The 23,152-nt window shown below is 31.6% G+C and overlaps 3 protein-coding genes and 1 long non-coding RNA gene across 6 annotated transcripts in view; 2 read left to right on the top strand and 2 right to left on the bottom strand.

Annotated features, from left to right (window-relative positions):
• The window catches only part of LOC139520427 (spermine oxidase-like), a 44,933-nt gene extending 40,563 nt beyond the window's left edge, over positions 1 to 4,370 (bottom strand). Inside the window, exon 1 of the mRNA XM_071313026.1 lies at positions 3,943 to 4,370. The gene's annotated coding sequence lies outside the window, so the exon portion shown is untranslated. The remainder of the gene's footprint in view (positions 1 to 3,942) is intronic.
• LOC139520428 (uncharacterized) lies at positions 96 to 12,224 on the top strand. Of its 2 annotated transcripts, none has more exons than XM_071313028.1 (4): positions 96 to 261; positions 9,206 to 9,716; positions 10,532 to 10,613; positions 11,940 to 12,224. In XM_071313028.1, exons 2-4 carry the CDS (start codon positions 9,213 to 9,215, stop codon positions 11,975 to 11,977), a joined length of 624 nt encoding a protein of 207 aa, XP_071169129.1. In that variant the 5' UTR covers positions 96 to 261; positions 9,206 to 9,212; the 3' UTR covers positions 11,978 to 12,224. The 2 variants fall into 2 exon arrangements, with proteins under 2 accessions (XP_071169129.1, XP_071169128.1); XM_071313027.1 differs by lacking the exon at positions 96 to 261 and adding an exon at positions 287 to 420.
• LOC139518515 (uncharacterized) lies at positions 5,888 to 7,066 on the top strand. Its single transcript, XR_011663390.1, has 2 exons — positions 5,888 to 6,014; positions 6,828 to 7,066. It is a non-coding gene; the product is annotated as an uncharacterized lncRNA (long non-coding RNA).
• Positions 12,225 to 16,615: 4,391 nt separating the features above from the next.
• Positions 16,616 to 23,152, bottom strand: part of LOC139520426 (telomerase protein component 1-like) — a 52,184-nt gene continuing 45,647 nt past the window's right edge. For both annotated transcript variants that reach the window (XM_071313024.1, XM_071313025.1), the window contains exons 50-56: positions 22,798 to 22,861; positions 22,378 to 22,496; positions 21,445 to 21,579; positions 19,463 to 19,586; positions 18,371 to 18,541; positions 17,257 to 17,358; positions 16,616 to 16,915 (exon numbers count right to left, since the gene is read on the bottom strand). In XM_071313024.1, the coding sequence (XP_071169125.1) occupies positions 16,775 to 16,915; positions 17,257 to 17,358; positions 18,371 to 18,541; positions 19,463 to 19,586; positions 21,445 to 21,579; positions 22,378 to 22,496; positions 22,798 to 22,861 (856 nt within the window). In that variant the 3' untranslated portion in view covers positions 16,616 to 16,774. The remainder of the gene's footprint in view (positions 16,916 to 17,256; positions 17,359 to 18,370; positions 18,542 to 19,462; positions 19,587 to 21,444; positions 21,580 to 22,377; positions 22,497 to 22,797; positions 22,862 to 23,152) is intronic.

The raw sequence follows: 23,152 nt of genomic DNA, 5'->3' as shown, positions 1-23,152 counted from the left end.
AATGTTGTTTCATCCACATCTAAAACAATAAAATTACACAGTTTTATAAACACTTCCAATGATTTGTCTCTCACTGTGTTGGTCCTTGTTTTCATAACATGATTTTGATTATGAATGTATCGTCGCAATCGGAGCGGTTACTCCACACATATTTCAATGACGTCAGAGATTTTACCGTATGCAGGTGAAAGTTCAAAGTTGACAGTACTTTTGTCCGTAGAGTTTTTGCTGAATTTTTTCTCACAGCACTAGAAAATATTGGTAAGGAAGTTTCAATCTGAGATTATTTGGGTTATAGTAATTTACAAAATAATATGTTTAAATAATGAAAGCATTTTCAACGAAATACAAGGATGCCGTCTGCTCACAAAAGCCTGAAAAGGAGTGGCAGATATCAAATGGGTGGAGCCAGAAAAAGGGGTTCGTTAAAGATTTTTCAAACCAACATAACATAAAAACAATTTAACAATACAAATACAAACTAAAAGCAATTAAAAAAACAATTAAAAAATTGACCCTAATTTAAAATTTACCGACGAAAATATGCGAAATTGTTCAAGGATTTCTTTAGTATTACTAAATCCTTGAATTGATTAACAAAAAAATATTTTTATTGGTTTTTTTTCTTTTATTCTTTTTTTTTTTTTTTTTTTTGGGGGGGGGGGGGGGTCTTTTTTGGTTGTATTTGTACTTTTTCTGGTTCCCGTTGTATGTTTGTGAGCCCATTCTTTAACATCCAATTTTCAAAGGCGGGGATTGCAATCGGAAAATGGAAAATTAAGGGGGAGGGCTGAGATTTAGATTGATTTCACTACTATGATATGTTTTCTTCTGACATTTCATTTTCTCGCTATGTTGAAGACCCATTGGTCATTGATGGTCTTGTGTTGTTTTCTGATCTTTGGTCTGGTTGTTGTCAGTCTCTTTGACACATTCCCCATTTTCACTCTCAATTTTATGTCAGTCTGTGTTCTATTTATTTTTATAGTATATCTATATATATACATGTATATATATGAGACAGGCGTTGCCTGCATGTGAAGGGGTCGAAGTCCATAAGAATATATTAAAACTTATATTAACCAATTTAATATTGCCAATTGCTTACAAAATGTTGGTCTGTTAGATGACGAATCTATCTTAAGCAACGGATCGAATTTAAGAGATTGGTTCTTTGTGTTAAATTACTGCTGCCTTTATTTATCACCGACTGTCACAAGACGGGACATGTTAGGTGGCCTTAGATGGTATACTGTATTTGATGCTCATGGTAGATCATTAGATGGTATTAATGCCATTGGACAGGGGTGTAGGCTAATCATCTTTCCCCAAATTATAATATATTGGCTAAGTTCAGTTTAATTTGGCCAGCTTATTGGCACACTACTCTCAAACAATTCATGACCATGTGTACAAGGTTTTTATACGTTGTTTTTTTTTGTCAGTCAAATATTATCGGCGACTAGATATGCATTTATGTGAGCATTCGGTCACCAGATGCAAGAAAATATCTAAAAGACAACAAATGGAAGTTTTTAACAAACTTGACTGGCTTATCTAAAAGTGCAAAACCATGCATTTAAGTAATAGGACGGTGACTGGACATAAGACTATGCATGTATATACATGTATATTATTATGTCTCTGGACTAATATAGTATAGTGTAATATTTAGTTCCAATAAAGTTTCTTTTATAGTAAAACATAGAGACGTCAGTGTTAGTTCGTATATATAAATGATGTCATTATTTCAAAATCTCTCTATGTGGAATAACCATACACAGTCTCGGAAGAAACAAATATCTGAAATAAAAAAACAGGTACTGAATACTGAAATTGATAAGAGACAATGGTTTATCCTGTTTCGGCGTTTCCGCACTAATCGGGTTCGGCAACGGACTTATCGCGTTTTCAAATGACAACATTTGGCGTAAGAAGTTATTTCTTTCAACTTGTATTAAAGCAGAATTGACATTTTCAAATAAGCTTGATGTCACGGAACGGGGAAATTATTTATTTTGTTGGATATCTAATCATATATTCATGGGAAGATACGATTTATTTCAAATTGTTTCCACCAACTTGGTACCCGAACTTGGACACTTGTCCGTGACAAGTTCATCCGTTTGTTTAGCCATAGGCTGGACGGTATCTTTTTCCTTTTTACCCTGGTAAGACAATAAAAACACAATAAGTCCTGTGCTCAATAAACCCCAACAGTTCGGTGCCAAAAAAAACACGTCATTTTTGGGAAACCCGATTAGTCCACGGTCAAGCAATTTTGAAAAAGCTTTGATATATGATATTTTTAGTTTTTGAATGCACACAAGTGGTTCTAATATGTATTTTGCATGAAATAAAGGAGCACATTAAGTCAAAATTCTAATTATGTTCGGCCGGTTGTCCTGTTTAGTGTGGAGCTCTTTGAAAAAGCCATGAGTGGTACCGAAGCAAAATGAAAATTTTTGCAAAATTAGATCATCGGTGCCTTCCGTGATCATATAAACATAAACATTTACGACTTCTTTTCGTCTATCTGGCTCATTTTGTGTCAGACTGTCTGGAAACAAAACGCGATAAGTCCGTTGCCGAACCCGATTGGTGCAGAAACGCTGCCGACAAAAACCCGATAAGTCCGTTACCATTCTACATGTATAGGAACAATTTTGTCTCAGATTTTGACATAAAATTTTGTTCGAAAATTGAACGCCCAAAAGAATAAAAGGAACCAATACCGAATATACATATCGAACATAAAGCTTTGTCTCAGTGTTTACAAGAAACAAAATAATATACCCTCTCTAAAGGTAGGGCTATATTGTAAATAACTTGTCAGTCCAGAAACAAATCTTTATGTCACATTTTTCTCGTGACCCATTGAACAGAACCACCACATCTTTATCATCAACTTGCAAATAATGAGTTGTACGGGGTGAAAAAAGGGGTTATAGACCAAAGTGGTATTTAGAGAGATGGCTGACACAGAATAATTCTGAAGTTCGAACTAATTTCTCAAAACAGTGTGTTATTTTTTTACTTTTAAAGATAGTTTTTTTTACTGCTAAATCTACTTGATCATTAACATTATCGAAAAAACTCACTATTATATTTTGATTATTGTGTTTATCGTATTTTGACTGGATTAAGTCGGTATTTTCATGTTTTGTATTTTGGGTATATATTAAATACGGATGGAATATACGCGAATCACCGCCAGATGATATTTCAGAAGTTAATAAACAGACATGGGTAGAGTGCTTTTTCTCTTATCTTCCATCCCTCGATGTTTTTAAATGCTGTAGTATATTCTAGTAATAAACAAATTAAATACGAAATTGAAGCAGAATATAATACGAGTAAACAACCCATATATGGTCAATGTCGCATTTCAAAAGAAAATGATATATGTATATGTGTGATGGTATAAAATTATGACGACATTTAATATGAAAAATTATGACGAACATCAACATATGGCAAACTAATAGTTGCGTGTGAAATTCAAATTTTAAAAGTAGAAACTTGTCCAACTGTTGCATCCGATTCGATCAATACGAAAAGAATTATATTCACATAGTATAACAGCAGTACAGCCCGGAACAGACAATTATATTTCCAGGAAAAAAATGTCAAATAACAAAAATATATTTGAAATCTGAGCATGTCATCTCTTTTCCTAGTCAAAGCATGACATAAAGCCGATAAAGTGACAAATACAATACAATTATACTATTTAACATTCATAAACCGAACAAAACAAATGATAAAACTAGTATCATGATTACAGAAAGCACGTACAAAGAGTAGTATACCATTATGATGGTAACCGAATTTACACCTTGAAACAAAAACTTATATGTCTAGATATGACTCTGATTCAAGGCATGCTCACTAACTAAATGGTTATATTTATTTTTTCTATAATTTAAAACTATACGTCACCATGTAAAACGCTTTTTCTTATGCAATCCTAGACTCCTCGTAGGACAGAGAGCTAAATTTTTGGTAGTCCAATTTGCATGTACCTATGCTTTTGGTAGTCCAATTTTCATGTACCTATGTTGTTAAATTTAAATGAATAATGACTTTTAACAATTAATTTTCATTACTTTCCTGTATAGTGTTTTGTGGTAGGTTGTTTATTTCCTGTTAAACATGTTGTTGTTTCTATACATGCATCTGCGACTAATTTATTTTTGATTTCGCCTTTATGTTTATGATATCTATTTTTAAACGGTAACGATTTTCTCAATGAAACCAGATACAATTGAGAATGCAAATGGGGAATGTTTCAAAGAGACAACAACCCGAACAAAGGGAAGAAAAGGTTCACACAGCAAGAAAATCCCGCATCCGTTCACGTACAAAATGTACGAAATAATTTTATTCAGCTGACCCCTAAACTCAATTTGTTTAGATGCGGGTTTTTTTAAATTTGAAATTTAAAAAATGCACATTTTCGAAAATGTACGAAATAATTTACTTATTCCTATATCCATGCAGAGGAAGGGATCCGAATACCTAAGGAAATGTGGAACCCGTGTATATATATAAATACTTCCGCAAATTTTCAGATCTATAACATGTTGGGCTGATATTTAGACGAATTTATATACAGAATGTGACTTCAGCCTTGTATCACCATCACTGGTGATCCCATAGATACAATCCCACATAGAGTTGTAACTGGTTCAGACTTACTTGTACAGGTGGTCGTGTGGTCTAGCGGGACGGCTGCAGTGCAGGCGATTTGGTGTCACGATATCATAGTAGCATGGGTTCGAATCCCGGCGAGGGAAGAACCAAAAATTTGCGAAAGCAAATTTACAGATCTAACATTGTTGGGTTGATGTTTAGACGAGTTATATTTATATATAAACAATATATATAAACAACTCGTCTAAACAACAACCCAACAATGTTAGATCTGTAAATTTGCTTTCGCAAATTTTTGGTTCTTCCCTCGCCGGGATTCGAACCCATGCTAAGATCTGTAGACTGAGAAGTTACTGATATGGGAAAATTGATTTATGTAAAATAATAGTTAATACCCAGTCAGCAGACTAACAGTGGGCCAACGTTGGCAAATGGTCGGCCCGTTGGTCGACCGTTGGTGTTGGCTTCACAACATTGGCCAAACGTTGGCAAATTGTCGGTCCGTTGGTCGCAAGTTTATGTTGGCTGCACAACATTGGCCCAACGTTGGCAAATTGTCGGTCCGTTGGTCGCAAGTTTATGTTGGCTACACAACATTGGCCCAACGTTGGCAAATTGTCGGTACATTGGTCGCACGTTGGTGTCGGCTGCACAACATTGGCCAAACGTTGGTCTGTTGTTGTAAATTCATATTATTATCTCATGTTGGTTATAAATAATCGGGCAAATGTTGGCATTATGTTAGTAGCAACATAGGGCCGATATGAAATTTTGTTAATAGAATTGATTATATAATATTTTACGCTTTATTTCTCTTGGGAGGCGGATAATTTCGATTGCAGCAGGCTTAGTGAAAAGTTAATGTTATACCGACAGTGTTTATCAACTGAAATTACATTTACAACTCTATGTTGGGCCAATGCTGGCCCAACGTTGCGTGATCATATATTATACTCTATATATAAGTCAGATAAAATTTATACTGGAATATCATTACTGTAATAAAAAAAATACCGTAAACATAGATTGCCTGGTTAAAAATTAAAATTTATTGCAATCATTATTTATAATAACTTTATTCATTAAACTTTGTGAAACATAATAATAGCAATTATATGCAGAGTGATATTTGATACAGCCAGTCTGTTAATCAAGCCCATTCTGATAAGGTTGACCATATGTTCGACAAATTTCAAAGATAGTTGCTATGGTAATCAAGTTTATCGGAAATCTGAATGTAATGGGATGGTCACTTTTGTGATTATTTCCTGTTGTGTATTTGTAAGAAAGCAGTGATACGAAGAAAACAAAAAGAGAAAATCATATCATCTGAGATTCAAAGAGAAAGATAGTAACATGTAAGTTGTAACTTTAAAAAATCTGATATATATACGATTCAGAATGACAAATACAATATGATTTTTTAATCTGAGGGATGTTATTAAATATCAAAACATATATTAATTTCTATCATTTTATAATGCTGATCTTAAAGTTCCTACGTTTTGGGCGAAATATTTTCTAGATTTTAAATCATTTCAATCCTATTAATTATCATGAAATAGTTGCCACTGAACATTAGTATCTTCAAACAAATGGTAAATTATATAAATCTATAACCACAACATGTATGATCATTACTGAAGTTAATGGAATAAAATTGTCTTAAGATGTACCTTATTCCGTAATGTTTCAAAAATGTGGTATAATGATTTCTACTTCATTAAAATATAAATGAATTTGTTAGTTTTATTGTATTTCTAAATCGCATGCAAACAGATACGATATATTTGTGAAACCTGATCATATACACACTTGAATGTGTAACAGTGTTTTTATATATCAAATATATAACTGTTCATTAATACACATCTAAATTATTCTTTATATATCATGTATATTACGAATATATAAAGTATGATACCGAATTCTGAAATAAAAGTAATAAGGGTTTGTTATACCCACAAATCCGTCTAATACTAATGAATTTCTGACAATTAGACAAATAACCAATATATAAAAAATTGGTTATTTAAGATTTGATTTTGTATTAAATAGTGTTTAAACTATTTAGAATATAAATTAATTTATATTACATATCTAGAAGGGAGATTACGCACGCATGCATTAGACAAATACGCAATTCAAGTTTACTTATAACTTTATTACAGAGTCGGTTAGAAAAAAAACATAGCTGTAAATAGTCTTCGGATAAGGAGATAGATGATGCAGCTAAAGATTGGCGGCACTTAAGCCTTGACTGAGAAGGTGGCAAGAAATACAGAAGGGAAAAAAAGAATAACATATATAAGTAATAATGACACTGTTGAAGTTCAAATTGAGGAGGACACTACTCGTGGTGACGACCAATGATATCAAATTTAAAATAAATAAAGTTTCATCTTCTGAATTATTTAATTTTCATTCTGGATCTGGAACCAATACAACTAAAATTACATCTCCGAAAAAACTATTTGTATGATCGCCTAACCATAAGCCATACGTCATTTGTTCTGTTAAAGAAATAAATGAAATTTATATGAAAAAAGAAGATGTGGTATGATTGCTAATGAGACAAGTCTTTACAAGATACCAAATAACACAGAGTTTATCTGGTCGATCCATCAAACATTGTCAAAGAAATATCTTAGCGTCACACAATAAATAAAATTAAAGAGGCAAAGTTCATGAAAAAAACAAGGACAGTAACAACAATGGGTAATACAAAAATACAGAATTGCTACCTTAAACTTTGGCAGTTTGGAATACAAAAAAAGATCAAATGCGCTCCGGAGTATTTATCATATACAGCTCTTAATGCAGCATCCATTGCAATTTGGTTGAAGCAATATACCAACGTATTGCCAACACAAAAATGAGAAATACCTACCTTGGACCAACATAGTGCCAACATAAGAAAAAATATATCGCTACGTTGGTCCAACGTTGTGCCAACATGGATTTCGTTTTTCATACAATGGGCCAACGTTGGCTCTATGTATTGCATATAACCGTACAACGTTGGGCCAACATGAAGCCATCATGTTGGGCCAACGTAGGCCCACTTTGCACTTATACGTTGGGCCAACGTTAAAATACAACGATGGGCCAATGCAATGATATACGTTGTGCCAATGTTGGGCCAACATACTCATGTTGTCTGGGTATTCAACTTGAAGATGCAACATAAGGGATTATATATATATATATATATACAGTTGATTACGTGACAGCTGGCGGCAATGCTGCATGTGCTGGACGTGAATATTTTGTTCTTCAAATTGTGACATACAATTGACTCGAAGGGACTTGAAGAAGGTAGAAAAAAGCGTTTCCACGGAAAGATATGGGTTTTGCTCATTATGTACTGAAGGCCTTACGGAGACCCATAGTTGCTCAAATCCGTCTCATTTCGACTCAGATGGAAAGTTGTTTCATTTGCATTCGTACATGTACCCCATCTCTTTATATTCTAATTATAAGTTATCTGAGGGTTTCATATCGACCAGCGGTATAAAGCAAACATTGTGTAAAAACGTAATAAATCATCATAAGAGTCATTTGTTGCCCCCCCCCTTTCCCCTTTGAACTTGCATAGACTCTCATTTCCCCCTTCTTTTCAATTATGCCAATTGCCTGATTATCTCGCACAGAAATGTCCTTCACCATGTTATAAATTCTTACACATATCGAATTAGAATGAGAAATAGTCTTTTATTGATATGATATTGGTTTTTTTTTACGTATTTGTAGACACAAATTTTTTTGGCAGTCCTATTTGGGCAACATTGTCTGATTTTAAATTGGAAGATCTGAAAATGGGCACACTTGTTGCAGTTTTTCCTTCAATTAAGAGATTTGAAGTTTTTTTTTAAGCAGAAAAAAAAGACAAAATTGTATATTATCACAGATATCTGAGTGATAGACTTTATTTCTTTCAACATCTTGATTATGTTGTGGAATAAATCACTTATTCCTTGTGTTTTACTTTTTTTTTTATTTAATTAGTCAAACATGTAGTACATCTTTCTTTATCCACTTGAGCTTTTTCTTTTTTGTAAATATTGATGGAAAAAAACAATTATGACACATTCAATTCATTCATTGGTGTTTACCTACGCCAACTATAGCAAATACTTCATTTATTTTAGAAGCCTTTGTTTGGAATAAAAAAAAAACCAACCTGAATTTGGCACTCGGACCAACATCTTTGAATGCCAATTAAAAAAAAAGAGGGGTTTGAAAACACGATGTTCTCTTTCGCGTTGAACTTGTGCGGCTATAGGTTAAATCTCTTTTTATGGCGACTTGCTCATTTGTTTTTCTTTTCATTGCAGACAAAAAATAATGATAGAATTGTTTTTATGGATGTAATCATGTAGACAGTTTTCAGTTGGAACTTTACATGATTCACTTTATAATAAAAGCCTTTTTAAGAAAGAAAAATGCATTTAAAGAAACATGTAAAATCCTTCCGTTTCGGTTCTGAAAGACTAGAATATATATCAATCAGGCTATCTTTTTATATTTCTATATTGCAATTTTACAGAATATTCATGTCGTCTCAGTCATCACAGAAAAGAACATTTTCAACTCCTTTCATTTCACCCTTGTCGGCCGGTGTTAAAAAATTATCAGAAAACCCAACAATCATACAGAAACAATACAGCAATAGCAGTATTTCAGAGGAAAGAAGAGATTCTAACAAGAATGAGAATAGATATAACAATTGTCAACCAAAAAGCCCGAAGAGAACACTTTACATATTCAAAGAACCGTTAGAAAATGCAGAAATTATTAAAAATGAAGGTACTTCAAAAAGAGAAAAGCGTTATTTGATACAACCAGCTATAGTAGAGAAAAATAAACCTATATCCACAATCTATGAAATAACTGAGGATTCTGCATATATTCCACCCTACAACGTAGATACCTGGTTGAATGAATCTGCAAAAATAACTGCTACTGTGTCCCATAGGAATGCACGTGAATCTTGTCATCAGCATCCTTCTCCAAAGAAAGGAAAGATTCCAAGGAAAACTGCAGCAACCGAAAGACAGGTATGTCTTTATCTTTTAGAATTTAATCCTGTAGAGCTGACAATACCCTCTGGCGTCGATATAGTTATTCAACTCTTATTATTGTGAAATGTATCTTCTACTCTATTACAGTTAGTTGAGATCAGCATCCAGTCTTATTTATAATTCTTGACGAGTCTAATATCAAATAAGAACTAAACATCATTTATTTATTTCATGTCCAAAGCACCATCAGACGATTATTTACAATATAAAATATACACATGATACTAAATTTTCTTGCTCCTGATCTAGCTTTCTTGGAGTTTCGATCTCATGAGAGCTACGAGCCTATGCATGGATAAAATATAGGAATACCCATGGTATGATACCGGCGGTGATAGAAATTCGAAATGTTATGGTGGATGCTGTTTAAAAGTTATTTGAATCAAGTTCAATTTCGCTCTACACATGGACAATATCGAACCAAACACCGACCTGTACCTAACAATTTGTAAGAATTAGAACTTGCTAGCCTCAGTGGTAATAAATTATTTTTATTATCAACCATTTTTTTTTATGATGTTAGAAATTCGTTGAATCGAATGATTTTTAATTTATTAAAAAATAAATCCATAAAAAGATCCTACTACAAAAGCCAAGTAAAGGTTTAAATATTATACCCATTTCTTTAAAATAATAATTATAATGAAAGATTTCTTAAATTCTCGCGGATCGAATTGAAATGTGAGTGTAAGTCAACATTTTCTTTAGATATATATATTCTTTTGTAGATATTTATAAATAAACACGATTTTAACTTTTTTAGCTATTTTTGTTGCATCTGCCAATTTCAGGTAAAACTAAATGTGTTGTGTTCTATACTCAAGATGAAGAATGAACTACAAATAATACGAGACAGGCGAGATAAGCTATGTGGTATGTTGATTATTTTCGTGTTTAAAAAAGTTGCTGAAAACATTAAAATATTTCCTACAAATATGCTGCACTGAAGGTTTGTTCAATAGGTTTACCAAACTTTGTAAAAAAAAATAATATATTAATGTATTAATTGGTTTTTTTTTTATATTTAGAATGGCCCTTAGTGATTTTGAGGTCACTTTGTCAAAGGTCAAGGTCACAATAGCAAAGATACAACATTTTTGGAAATTTTGGTTTCCAGATGTTCTTTTAAACGTACTACATGTCAAACTTTTATGTCCTCCTTTATCAAGCTTATCTATAAAGTGCCCCTTTAGAATGAAAAAGATTCCTATTGACAATTGGGTTAGGAGGTCAAAGATTAAAGGTTACAGGCCTATGTGCATTTAATAAAATTTATGGTAACGTATAAATTGTGATGAAAAACTACCCTATTGATTGTTAGGTTACCAGGTGAATGGCCAATGCCACAGCAGCAAATGGTAGACTAAAATTGCTGCTAAATTATGGATATTTGTAGTATGATATGTTTATTAATTTATACGAGAAACCATGAAAATCAAACTAATTAATTTTTGAAAATAACCCTATTTACTCAAGTATTGGTAGGTCAATCGTAAAGTTAACTTGGGTTTCTATACATTACAAATTAAAAAAAAAAAGATTAGTTTATGAACAATATCTTTAGATCCCTAAATCAGATCTTTACCAATATATGCTCCTTCAGGGTCAAGGTCACAGTAGCAGTTTATAGGCTGAAATTTTGTTAAATTTTTGCTCCACAGATAATACTTGTATTACTATTTGTTGTGTAGTTTATATTGGTCTTTTAGCATTGGAATACTAGAGTTAAAGTTTGAGTACTCACACACTGGTATACCCTACCATATATATTAATGTACCTAATGTAATCATGAATTACTCACCAATCTTGCTAGTCTCTTTCATTGTTTCTAAATGTTTTCTCTGCCATTTGAATTTTTTTTGACTTCAGAACATTGAAAGAATTGCTATATTTCGTCTGTATCAAGAAATTTAATATAAATAAATAAGACACAGACAATTCTTTATTGATAAAGATCAACTTTCATATGTCTTTATTTTTTTTGTTTCTGGATTGCTGTTTGTTGACATTTACCCAATATCATTCCTCTTAATGCACCTAGACATTTTTTATTTTTTAAGTAGCAACCACATATATATAGGACTGATGTTTAGTATTAGCAAGCAGACCTGAAAAGGAAATGTTATAAGATCTTAGAAAGTATAAAATAAGTCTTTTTAAATGTGTGCAATTTTTCTAATGTTTTTTTTGTATTACAGGCAACTTGAAGGAAAGTACTATATACCAAGAGGAGTAGGTTCGAAAACAGTCAATTAATGAAATCTTCTAAAAAGGACAAAGGACATGTCTGTTTTTTCTAATGAACTGAATGTATCTTGTTATGTATAAATTTAGTATCAGGAATACTAAATATATTATTGTTATGTTTTCATACTTGCTGAAAACAACTCATTTACTGTGATAATTATAAGATCTGTTATAACTGTTTTCTGTTTTCAATGGGTAATTTTATTGTTATTAAACCTCTCATGAAACAACCTGAATCCTGTCTTTTTTTATGCTCAAAACTGTCATTCTTTGAAAAAATAAAGGTTAAAATATAAAAGTCAAATGGATTTCTCTATATATCTGCTCAACACTAAAAACGCACAACACCACTGATTGTTGACCTAAATGAGAATAAAGTATATTTTGGATAAACAGACGCAATCTTACTTAACAAACTCCCCTCAAAATATTTCAAGTTGACTATAGACCAACTTCTTTATGAATGAGTTATGACAGGTTGACAGAGGTCATAAATGCTGTTATTTAACAATTGACTCTTAATCAGTTAATGTGAAGTTATAACAAACAATGTGACATTTAAAAGGTTCTGGAATGTGAAAGTCCACTTTACCTCAATTGACCAGAACCCAAATAAGTTGAAATACAAGGGAGGGTTAGGAGCCTTTTAAAAATAAATGACTAATCTTTTAATAAACGAACTAAACTGTGGAAAGAGATGTTTCAACTGTATGTAATTTTGATAGGTAAATGCAAATGTTGAAATTAAAATATTTGTACTTTTAACATTAAACTATACCAAATATTCAATAAACTAAGACTGAAGGTACAGGACTAAATAATTTCAATGGAAATACAACTGCATACCAAATTTCAAAGACTTATCATTTTAGTGCCCTTTTTAAACTGACCTAATCACAAACTTTCATATGTAAAACTATGCAAAAGCCAATAGAAAATAAATGAGATGTACCAGCACTTATACAACTGCATACCAAATATCATTAACTTATTATGAGCAATGTGATTGTTTTTAAAGTAAAATGACTGCGGGGTCAAGACCAAATACTCTTCAAGGAAATGAGATGTGCCAATGCTTTTACAACTGTAAACCAAATATCAAAGAGATATGTGATTGTTTTGAAGTAAAAATACCATGACTGAGGAGGCAAAGTTTCCAACACAAAAGACCCTTGCTGTACTTGTATGGTGACCTTTAAATGTCTTTTATTTAAGTCACAGAGTGTTGCTGGGTAGCTTTCTAAATGAGTTTTACCTAACATCTCTTTACTTCATATGTGTCTGTTCTTAGAATATATGGGTTGTAACTGTCCTGTGAATTTTATTGCTTTTTGATTTTTTATACATTATAACTATGCAGTCTCTAGTCTTTTTATCCGGATATTAGGTAAATACAAATAACTATAAGTAAGTGTCTGATACAACAATATCTGTCTTCATAAGCTAATAGGAGACATTAATATGAAATATGTTGTAACACATACTTCTGATCAAAAGTGATCATGTATAATGGAAAAAAAGAACAACAACAGATTGTTTAATTAACAATTTTTATTTAAAATATATCAAAAACAAATTTATAACAACAAAAATGTTAACAAATATCTGTGATTTCTACTGCTTCTTAAATAGAAGATTGCTGAAATCACAAAACTGGTACATACAAATTTTAAAAGAGCCAAAAAAAAAAAAAACTTATCCAAAATATACAAACATTTTGGTAAATAAAATGAAATAAAAGATTGTTTAGGAATTCCTCAGATTTCTGATTATCATTCATTTCAAAATTTCTCCCTTCCATCATGCATTCTGACACAGCACTTTCGGTACTTTTCTTGCTTTCATCTTTCAGTCTACCAATCATTATTTTTCTTACTTCATCCATCCTTCCTCTTCTTTTACTCTAGCATATCATCTTTTCACAGTTAACCATACTCCACATTCTTTTAGTAACAACTTTCATTCCTACATTTTCTCACATCTCATTTATTTCTTTTTCTTTCTTTTGTCTTTGACACACAACCTATAAATACTCTTTCACAATTTTTCAGATAGAGGAAATTTGTGTACCAGCTCCTATTCTTGTAAAAAAAAATATGAGTATTTTTAATGATTTTTTTAACCACCCCCAAATTTCAATGATCTTCAAAAATTTTATGAAAAATTTAACTAATTATCTTTTTAATTTGACCCCCTCTAAAAAAAAAAAAAAATAAAAAAAAAAAAAATCTAATATTTTTTTAAAATGCAGAAAATTAAAATTTAGCAAAGTTTATAAAATTATTTATGATTTCTTAAACATAAATATGGGAATCTTCCAAAAACTGGACCAAATAAAGTGACAAGTACTCTACTATTTGTTTATATTTATTAGTCATAAAATGTTACCTCCTGCGAAATAATCTATTAAAGTAGACAATAAAACAATTTACTTTTCTGTTTGAGTGATCATCAATGTTGACATTTAAATGAGCGACCTATGCAGAAAGATGTGTCATACGTGCAACATGCATGTATCTAATTTCAGTTCCGATGGTACCAACTTATATCTAGGTCAGTAAAACAACAACATCTTGCATATTTAATGCATGTTACAATAATTAAAAAAAAAGGTGGAGTGTAATTGAAAGACATTAAGTTGTCACAGGTAAAAAAAAAAAAAAAAAGATCGTCGACAAAATTAAATTTGTTTCAATTGTATATTTGAACGATGCAATAAAACCATAATTTCATCGTGGGAAATATTTCAAGGCCAAAAACTGAGAAATGAAGTTAAATATATATTCTTCAGATATAAACTTTGATCTAGTTTTAATGCATATACTTTTAACCAGAATATATACAATACACTTGTGTAGGGAAAATTTATCTGTATCATATTTTATAAATATGCAATTACATGAATTTTTTTTCAACTGTAACAACTATTTAGTTTGATTAAAAAAACATCTTTTTTTTCAATGAAAAATTGTTAAGAGAAAGTATCCTATATAACTTTTTAGATTTAATAAACAAAAACAACAAACAGTGTTAAGGATTTCAAAAATAACAGAAAACAAAAAAACAATTAATGGTAAAAACTGTTGAGTAAGGCCTTTTAGTTCATAACTCTGTACCACCATTTGTAAACATACACGGTAGGGAAAAGTGCAGGTTTTGCTATGAGAACAACCCCCCTCCCCCAATTCTGAAGATAAAAAAAAAATGTGAAATGCACAGAGCAATAAATTATCATGACTAAGATTCATTGACATAAAGTCAGTTATTTTTTTTTAAAAAGTGTGAATTCCTAATAAGAAGCTATCCTCCTGCCAATATAACAAACTTTATATCATGGGAAATATCACAAAAATCTTTTGATAAAAAAACTTTGTATATAAGGTGCACTATGCCATTACACACTGAATGTTTTTACATGACATTTAATGGTTTATAAGAAGTAACAGCAAGATGAACAATTAAATGGACAAACGAGGAGAATGATGATTGCATGCCCCACATCAATACCAGTAGGTGAGAGGATAAATGATCAATATATACCCATCATCAGTACTTGTAAGTGGGACTATAATGACTGATTTAACACATTAATTCACTGTTTGATTTATTCATTGCACTAGAAATCATCACTACTCTATGTATGCTACACACATTTCTACTAAATGCTAACAACATTTGAAAAATCTCACATAAGATAATGTATATCACTAATTATACAGGGTTTTACATCTAAGACAAGAATGTGTCCATAGTACATGGATGCCCCACTGGCACTATCATTTTCTATATTCAGTGGACCGTGAAATTGGGGTCAAAACTTTAATTTGGAATCAAAATTAGAAAAAATCATATCATAGGGAACATGTGTACTAAGTTTCAAGTTGATTGGACTTCAACTTCTTCAAAAACTACCTTGACCAAAAACTGTAACCTGAAGCGAACAGACGCACAGACGGACGAACGGACACACAGATGGATGCACAGACGAACGAACGGAGGCACAGACCAGAAAACATAATGCCCCTCTACTATCTTAGTTGGGGCATAAAAATCTATGTTAATCCAATATGTACAATATGATAACCTCTAAAATTGATATCAAACAAATTATGTACAAACAAAGTTTTTCTTTTGTTTTCTATTAAAATATCAATGAAACAAAATATACTAACAAAAATATAACATAACAAATATGGATTGTACTAAATTTGTTGAACAAAAACTTATCAGATAATATACATATAATACAGCATATTCATTTTGTACATAGATAAAATAAGATAAAACATCTGAATATTTCAGAGATTGCACATATAATATACTAGTTGTAATACAATATAGACATTTTTTTAGAATTCTAAAACATAAATTACTGATAGAAAAGTTTTAAAAATGTACAAAAATGGGATGAAAATGTTTTCCAAAAATTATATATATACAAAATATTTGTTCTGTTTTTTTTCACATAAAAATGTTTGAATTAATGAAAACTAGAAAATGCATATCTAACTACTTCTTATTCATATAAATTTAATGTAAAAATAACTAACCTAGACAAAACAGTGAATACATTAACAAATTTATATCAAATATTAAAAAATAGTCACAAGATGCAATTATATTCAAATTTTCTTTTTTTTTCTTCATTTTCACATATGCTTTCTCAATCTCCTTTACAGTAAACATATTTTTCAACAAGTCATAACATTTCCCCCTTTTTACAGAGTCAAGTATCATGAATTCTCCCTGGTCTTTCTCTGTGAAAATAGTATCTTTTCTCTACTGTTCATTTGCCTCCACTCCAGGTCAAGTAATGAATGTTACCCAATTCATCACCACAGGCAAGGGAGACTACTGAGCATGGATTGCGTAAAACTTTCACAATTGTCATTGTTGTTACTGGTGCTGGACAGAAGAATAAACCAACCTATAACAGAATCATGCAATCAGTTATTAACAAATACAAACAAGTACAGTTTATATTCAGTTGGGATAGAAATTGATAATAACAGGTTGTCTAGTAAGACTCCAGTGTAAAGACAAGCATGTTCTAATAAGAAAAAAATACTATCTTGAATAAGCTTCTTTCCAAGTTTCATAAAATTTCATGGAGGTTATTTATGTCTTAAAATGTATGAATTTCAAGACTGTTTGTAAAGGTTAACTACAAAAAAGAGTACATTTTATCAGTAAAATACAGAAAAGTATTAACAAAATATTTTCATTAGAAAATTTACTTCAATTAGTAAATGTTAATTATAAAATTACCTGTTTCATATCTTTACTCCACACTTTGACTGTTCTATCTTGAGAAGCAGTGAAAATAAGATCATCAGTCATATCCACTGCCATCACTGCACCACCATGTACCTAGAAATGTCAACAAAATTAAATAATGAAAAAAAAGAAGAAGAAATGAAAAGAACCTCAGCTGAATATCAATGATACCCTTTAACAGTGGCCAAGTTCAAATGGAAGGTGAGTTCTGACTAAGTTCAATGTAAACAGTAACTACTAATGAAGAGTAAGGTCTCTAGATTACTGGTAGAACAAGGCCCTACTCTGGATATGTTGACATTCAAATTTGATTGGAGAGTCATAACAGCTGATATATGGAGTCAATCTTAAGGATCCCTTCCAAAGTCCAGTACTCCTTGAGATCTAATGGTAGGAAAGTTATATCCAATCATAAAAGCTGTTATATATGACCATGTCAATCCTATCCATTTCAAACTTTGCTAGTAATAAAATACTAAGCCTGCAAGGAAATGTGTTACTAAAACAACATGTCTGGCTAGTACGAAGTGTCAACTAACTAATTGAATTAAAAACACAAATATGAATCGTTGTAAATATGTAAAACATGGATCTTCCCTGAATGGGAAATAATTTTTTTTGATAAAAAGATTTGGTTTTACAGAACTACATTTGCATGTCAATTGAACCACAAAATCCTGGTCAAACCCCTACCTTAGGTTATATATTAAAAATAAAATGCTTCGCTGAGCACAGCCAGATACAACAGCAGAGGTTGAACCCTGAACAGTTGGAGCAAATTTGGACACAAAATTCAAGCTTGATACTGTCTGAATTTGGATTGTTATCAAATTTTTGCATAATATAGGTTTCTGACACATAACAAATGTCAAGATCTTACAAATCTATTGCTCAATACTGTGCCCCTTAAAAAAAAAGAACCCCTAAACTTTTTGAACCCCCCCTTGGAGCAATTACCCCCACACTGGATCCCAGCCTTTCCTTTGTAGTATGGAACCTTGCAGTACAATTTCAGAGAGACCAATACACAAACACAAGTTTTGTCTGGAAACTAGGAAAATCCTTGTGCTGAGCAATGAATATTGTTTTCAATTTTGATACCTACCCTTGTTGTAGATTCAGCGTTGGTTATCTGCCCTTTAGAGTCTCCAATTATCTGATCTTTACCATCAACAGCCATGCTGTGTACCCAAACTGGTTGCTTTTTGTGCATGTAAACATCTGTGTCAACTCTGTTTGGAATTGAAATCCTGGTAATAACTTTTATGTTGCATTTCTGAAAGAACAGCAAGAATGATATACAGTATGTTCTATAATCAGGTTTTCAATATACCTATAAATTAATACCATATAAAAATAAATGATGAATGTGTCCATGGGACACAGCTGATGCCCTTGATTGCATATAATGTTATATAGGGACATTACTCAAGAACTGTAAAGCTGACACTTCCAAAATTTGTATTTTATCTGAGTTTTGTAGTACATGTAAAAGGCATTGTGTATTAGTTTCATAACATGTTGGTGAGGCAAACTAAAGTCAGAGAACAGAAATGAAAAAAAAATCTATTTGTAAACGGCATACCTATTGAACAGTAAAACTTAATGTCCCCTCAGCTAAGGCGGGGGTATAAAAAATACAATACAATGCTATTTCAGCATGATCCTAATTTTACAGTACTTTTTTGGTAAAATTTGATACATGTATAGAAAGGACTATATTTAATTTAAAATCAACTGAACATAACTATACCAGGTTAATATTATCATATTTTCCAAAAATCTTTGCAGAAAATAAAGTTGTTGAATAAGCAGGAAAAATGGGTAAATCTCATTCATGATTTACAACAACAAAAATTCCTTGTGAGCTTACACAACAATACTTGATTGATTTGATTTGATTTTTTTGGTGTTTTAACGGCACTTTTAAGCACTGCATTTAGGCTATTTCGTGGCGGTCAGTTTTTTTTTGTGGAGTGCCTGGAGAAAACCACAAACCTTTTATAAGAAAACTGACAATCCTAGTTAATTAAGATTGGAGTCGAGTGCACCAGGAAAAGCGAGATTCAAACTCAGTGTTGACTGGCTAGTGATTACAGTAGTAACAACTTAGACCACTCGGCCACCGAGGCCCCAGTACTTGTTTGAACCTTCATGTAGATGATTTAGAAAATAGCATGTGATTTGTAAGCTTTACCTTCTCCATTGTAACTTTCATTTCAATCACCATTCCACTGGCTGTGGTAGCATACAGACATCCAGACTTAGTCTTTGTCTGGTACAAACTTAATATCCAGTCGGCTTTATCCACTACACATTTTCTGTAACATTATAAAACAAAAAATTAAAATTTTTGCGGTCGTATAATTATTGATTTATTCATAGTCGCTGTTTAAATTTAACATTCAGAGAACATACCTATATCATGGCGACCTGTTTGATACACCTTATTGCTAATCCCAGCTGACCCGGCCGCTTGAACTTTTGACGCATACAACAATCACTTTTTCATTGTGGGGTCAGATATTTTGCTTTATGACGTCAAAATTTTACGGGAACCTGTGTGATGTCCAATAATGGAGGACAAATAGCGATAAGGTGTTTGAGAAAGCCACGGTAACCAGGGAATATCACTATGGCAGGAAAACAGACAATCATGATCAATAAACAGGGTTTCCGCTGGCGGTCGCCATTTTCGCAATTTGCGAAAAAATAATAATTGTGGCGATAAAAATTCGTCATTTGCGAAAGAATTTGGCGAAAGAAATATATAAACCGATTTATTTTCCTCCATCTTGTTTATTTACCTTTTTTCGAGTTTCTCGGACTTTACCCGATCAGACAATACTCGGAATTAACCTTGACCTCATTAAGTTTTAGACAGAAAATCAATAATCAGCTGATTGCATTTTATAGCTATCGACAACAAAGGACTAATTAATAAAGGTGTTGATTGTATTGTTTCACAAAATGATATGGTCAAATGGCTTCCGCTATAAATATCACATACAGAATTTATTTACATCTTTGCGACGCACGTGTTTGAAGCAAAATGTTGACATCTCTCCCTTTAAAGATAGTTTTGAAAAGAAAGCTGTTGTTGTGAACAAAATTGTTCAAAAGCAAGAAAAATCTCAGATTTAAATTTTTAATTCTTTTATCCTTTGACTTTAATAAAGTCGTTTGAGTAACACATGCACGTGTTTCAAACATAGTTGTACGTCTCAACTTTTTCATTTACGATGGTCAAGAAAAGAAAACTGTCGTTATAAAAAAATCTATCCAAAAGGCTGGGAACAACCCCTCGAATGAGAGTAACCCTTCATTGTAATGACTACACATGAAATGAGGGATCAATTTCAAGTGATAAAAGCTTTTGTTTTGTTGTAAAAATTACTTCTTAGTACAAAAGGGCACAACAGGAAAAATATATTTATGTTACTTGGCGAAAAATATATTGTTTTGGCGAAAGAGGTGGCGAAAAAAATAATTGACCCAGGGGAAACCCTGCAATAAAGATTATAGTCGAATCCATTTTACCAAAGCAGGGTTAGAAATCACAACCTCTAAACCACTGAGGCTCCAACTTTATATAATGAAAACAGAAATAGTTACTGCAACTGTAGTCTTTTATGGAAGATTGCAATATTTGCTCATCTTCTGATAGCATTTTACAAGCGTGTGAATTTTTTTTCCATCAATATATGTCTATTTGCTTAGAAGATGCACTTACAAGGCACATGTATGATTGACAGAAGGAACATGGACAAATAGATGGACAAGATGATTCATATATTCACATGAAACTTTGGTTAGGGTATTAAAATAAAAGACAATGGAAAAAAAAGCTGTTATCAAACTTTATAGTAGAACATAGCATTATCAAGGTGTAAGCTTAAAAAAATCATTTGTTTGGGTATGTTTATTATTGTTTGGTTACTGTGTAATTGACATTTTCATTTGTGGATTCATTTATTTTTAAGGGTACCAATTTTTGTGGATTGTGGAAAATTTGCCTTTTTGTAGATAGGTGATTTCATGGTTTTTGCCATAGTCTGCATACAACCTAATTTGCTATTCACATGCACCCACCAAAACCATGAAAATTGCTTTCCAATTTATAATAATGGTTCTACAGTAATTAAAATTTCTGTTTTAACCCAATAATCTGAACCTTACCTCCCAACCTGTTTGTTGACCTTATATACAGTTACTTCCCCTTTCCAATTACCAGAGAAGAAGTGACCTGATGTAGATTGTAGCAGACAAGTCACAGGTGTTGACCCGCTTTCTGTTACAGTGGATTTCTCAACCCTGAAATAAAAGTCAAAATTCATATTTCATTTATAGACATTAGCATAGCAAAGTTCTTTGTTCTATACACAGTTTAATGGTCAACTTAAATGATTGAAAATAGAATCTGTATATAATTCTTAATTCTGAAGCTTATGCATTTAGAACTTTTAGACCGATTTTTGTAGTAGTTTTTGTTTGTTGATTATGATTCTTTCTGTGAAACCAGCCATCTTTTTCATGAAAAAAATTAGGAGTACAAATTGCAAATTCTTTAACCAAAACAAACTTACTATTGCTGCCCATTGAACTACATAACGTACACTAGATCAATACATGCAGGTATGATAAACTTAGGGTTCCTAGGAGGCTGAATTTGATGTCAGGTAAAATAAATACTTGATTCAAGCTACAGATATTTTTGTATTTTAGTGAATTCCATAAGCTTTCAAAACATTTTACCTTGTGGTATCAGTAGTATCAGTCGAGAAGATTTTTTAAATGTAGCAATCAGAATTTTAAGATTTTCTCTGTTGTACATATTTTCATTTCATTAAATGATACTTTACATTTTTAGAATACCTTCTAAAAATTCCTTACTATTTTTAGGTAAAGTTGCCCATGTAGCTTCAGAAGCGATGATAAGTTAAATTGTTAAATTACAGAAAAAACAGTTGACACAAAGGGATGATAATGGTTTACTTGGCGCTATGTTCTTGTTTAACTATTGCAAAGGGAAATAACTAAATAACAGACTAGGATAAAATAGAAATCTGATGATATGGTGTCTACATAGAATTACATCATTGTTAGACATACCTTTTAATGTTCATGCCTTCTCTTGTGACAGACCAAGAAACAATTTGTCCATCTTCACCTGCTGTTATCATATTATTGTCAATTTGGAATAAAACAGCTGTAACAGAATACTTGGATACCTGTCAGTGACAAATGAAATAATATATAATTACTAATGAAAATCATAACAAATTATCAGCATACAATTAAACTAGATGACTAAACTTTTTCATGAATCAGTCAAAACAAAAATTGAAAAAATATGTGGCATGATTTAAAAAAAAAACATAAATTAAAAAAGAATCCTTTGAATTATTTTGAGGTTTTACAAGCTGTATTAGGAAATAGATAAAACTTTATTCAATAAAGAACATTTGATTTGTACCTGTTTTTAAAAGTAAGTTATGCACATGAAAAAAGATAACAATAAGATAACTTTACCTTCATTGTTCTCTCACAAACAAATACACCATTGTTTATACTCCAGAACTTGACAACACCATCCCTTCAACAGAAATAAACAATATCAAACAGAAAGAAAAACTTCATTAACAATACTATATATTATTGTCTACTTTATAAAGGAAAAGAGACTGTCAGTCAATGCGATTATTGTGAGGATAGAAATATGGTAACTCTATATACTTTTAAGTCTTCTTTGTAAAAAGAATCCTGTCATCGGTGAGGTCAACAATAGTGCTACCAATATTGTGATATTATAATGAATTAGCTTTAAATTATAGTACCTAAAAATCCTTTTTTTGCACAAGACATTTTTACACTAATGGAGTTTAAA

The sequence above is a fragment of the Mytilus edulis genome, chromosome 4, assembly GCF_963676685.1.
Source record: "Mytilus edulis chromosome 4, xbMytEdul2.2, whole genome shotgun sequence".
In the NCBI taxonomy this organism is placed as follows: Eukaryota; Metazoa; Mollusca; class Bivalvia; order Mytilida; family Mytilidae; genus Mytilus; species Mytilus edulis.
Note: the sequence above shows the minus strand (reverse complement) of the source record. Positions and strands in the feature narration are given on the sequence as shown.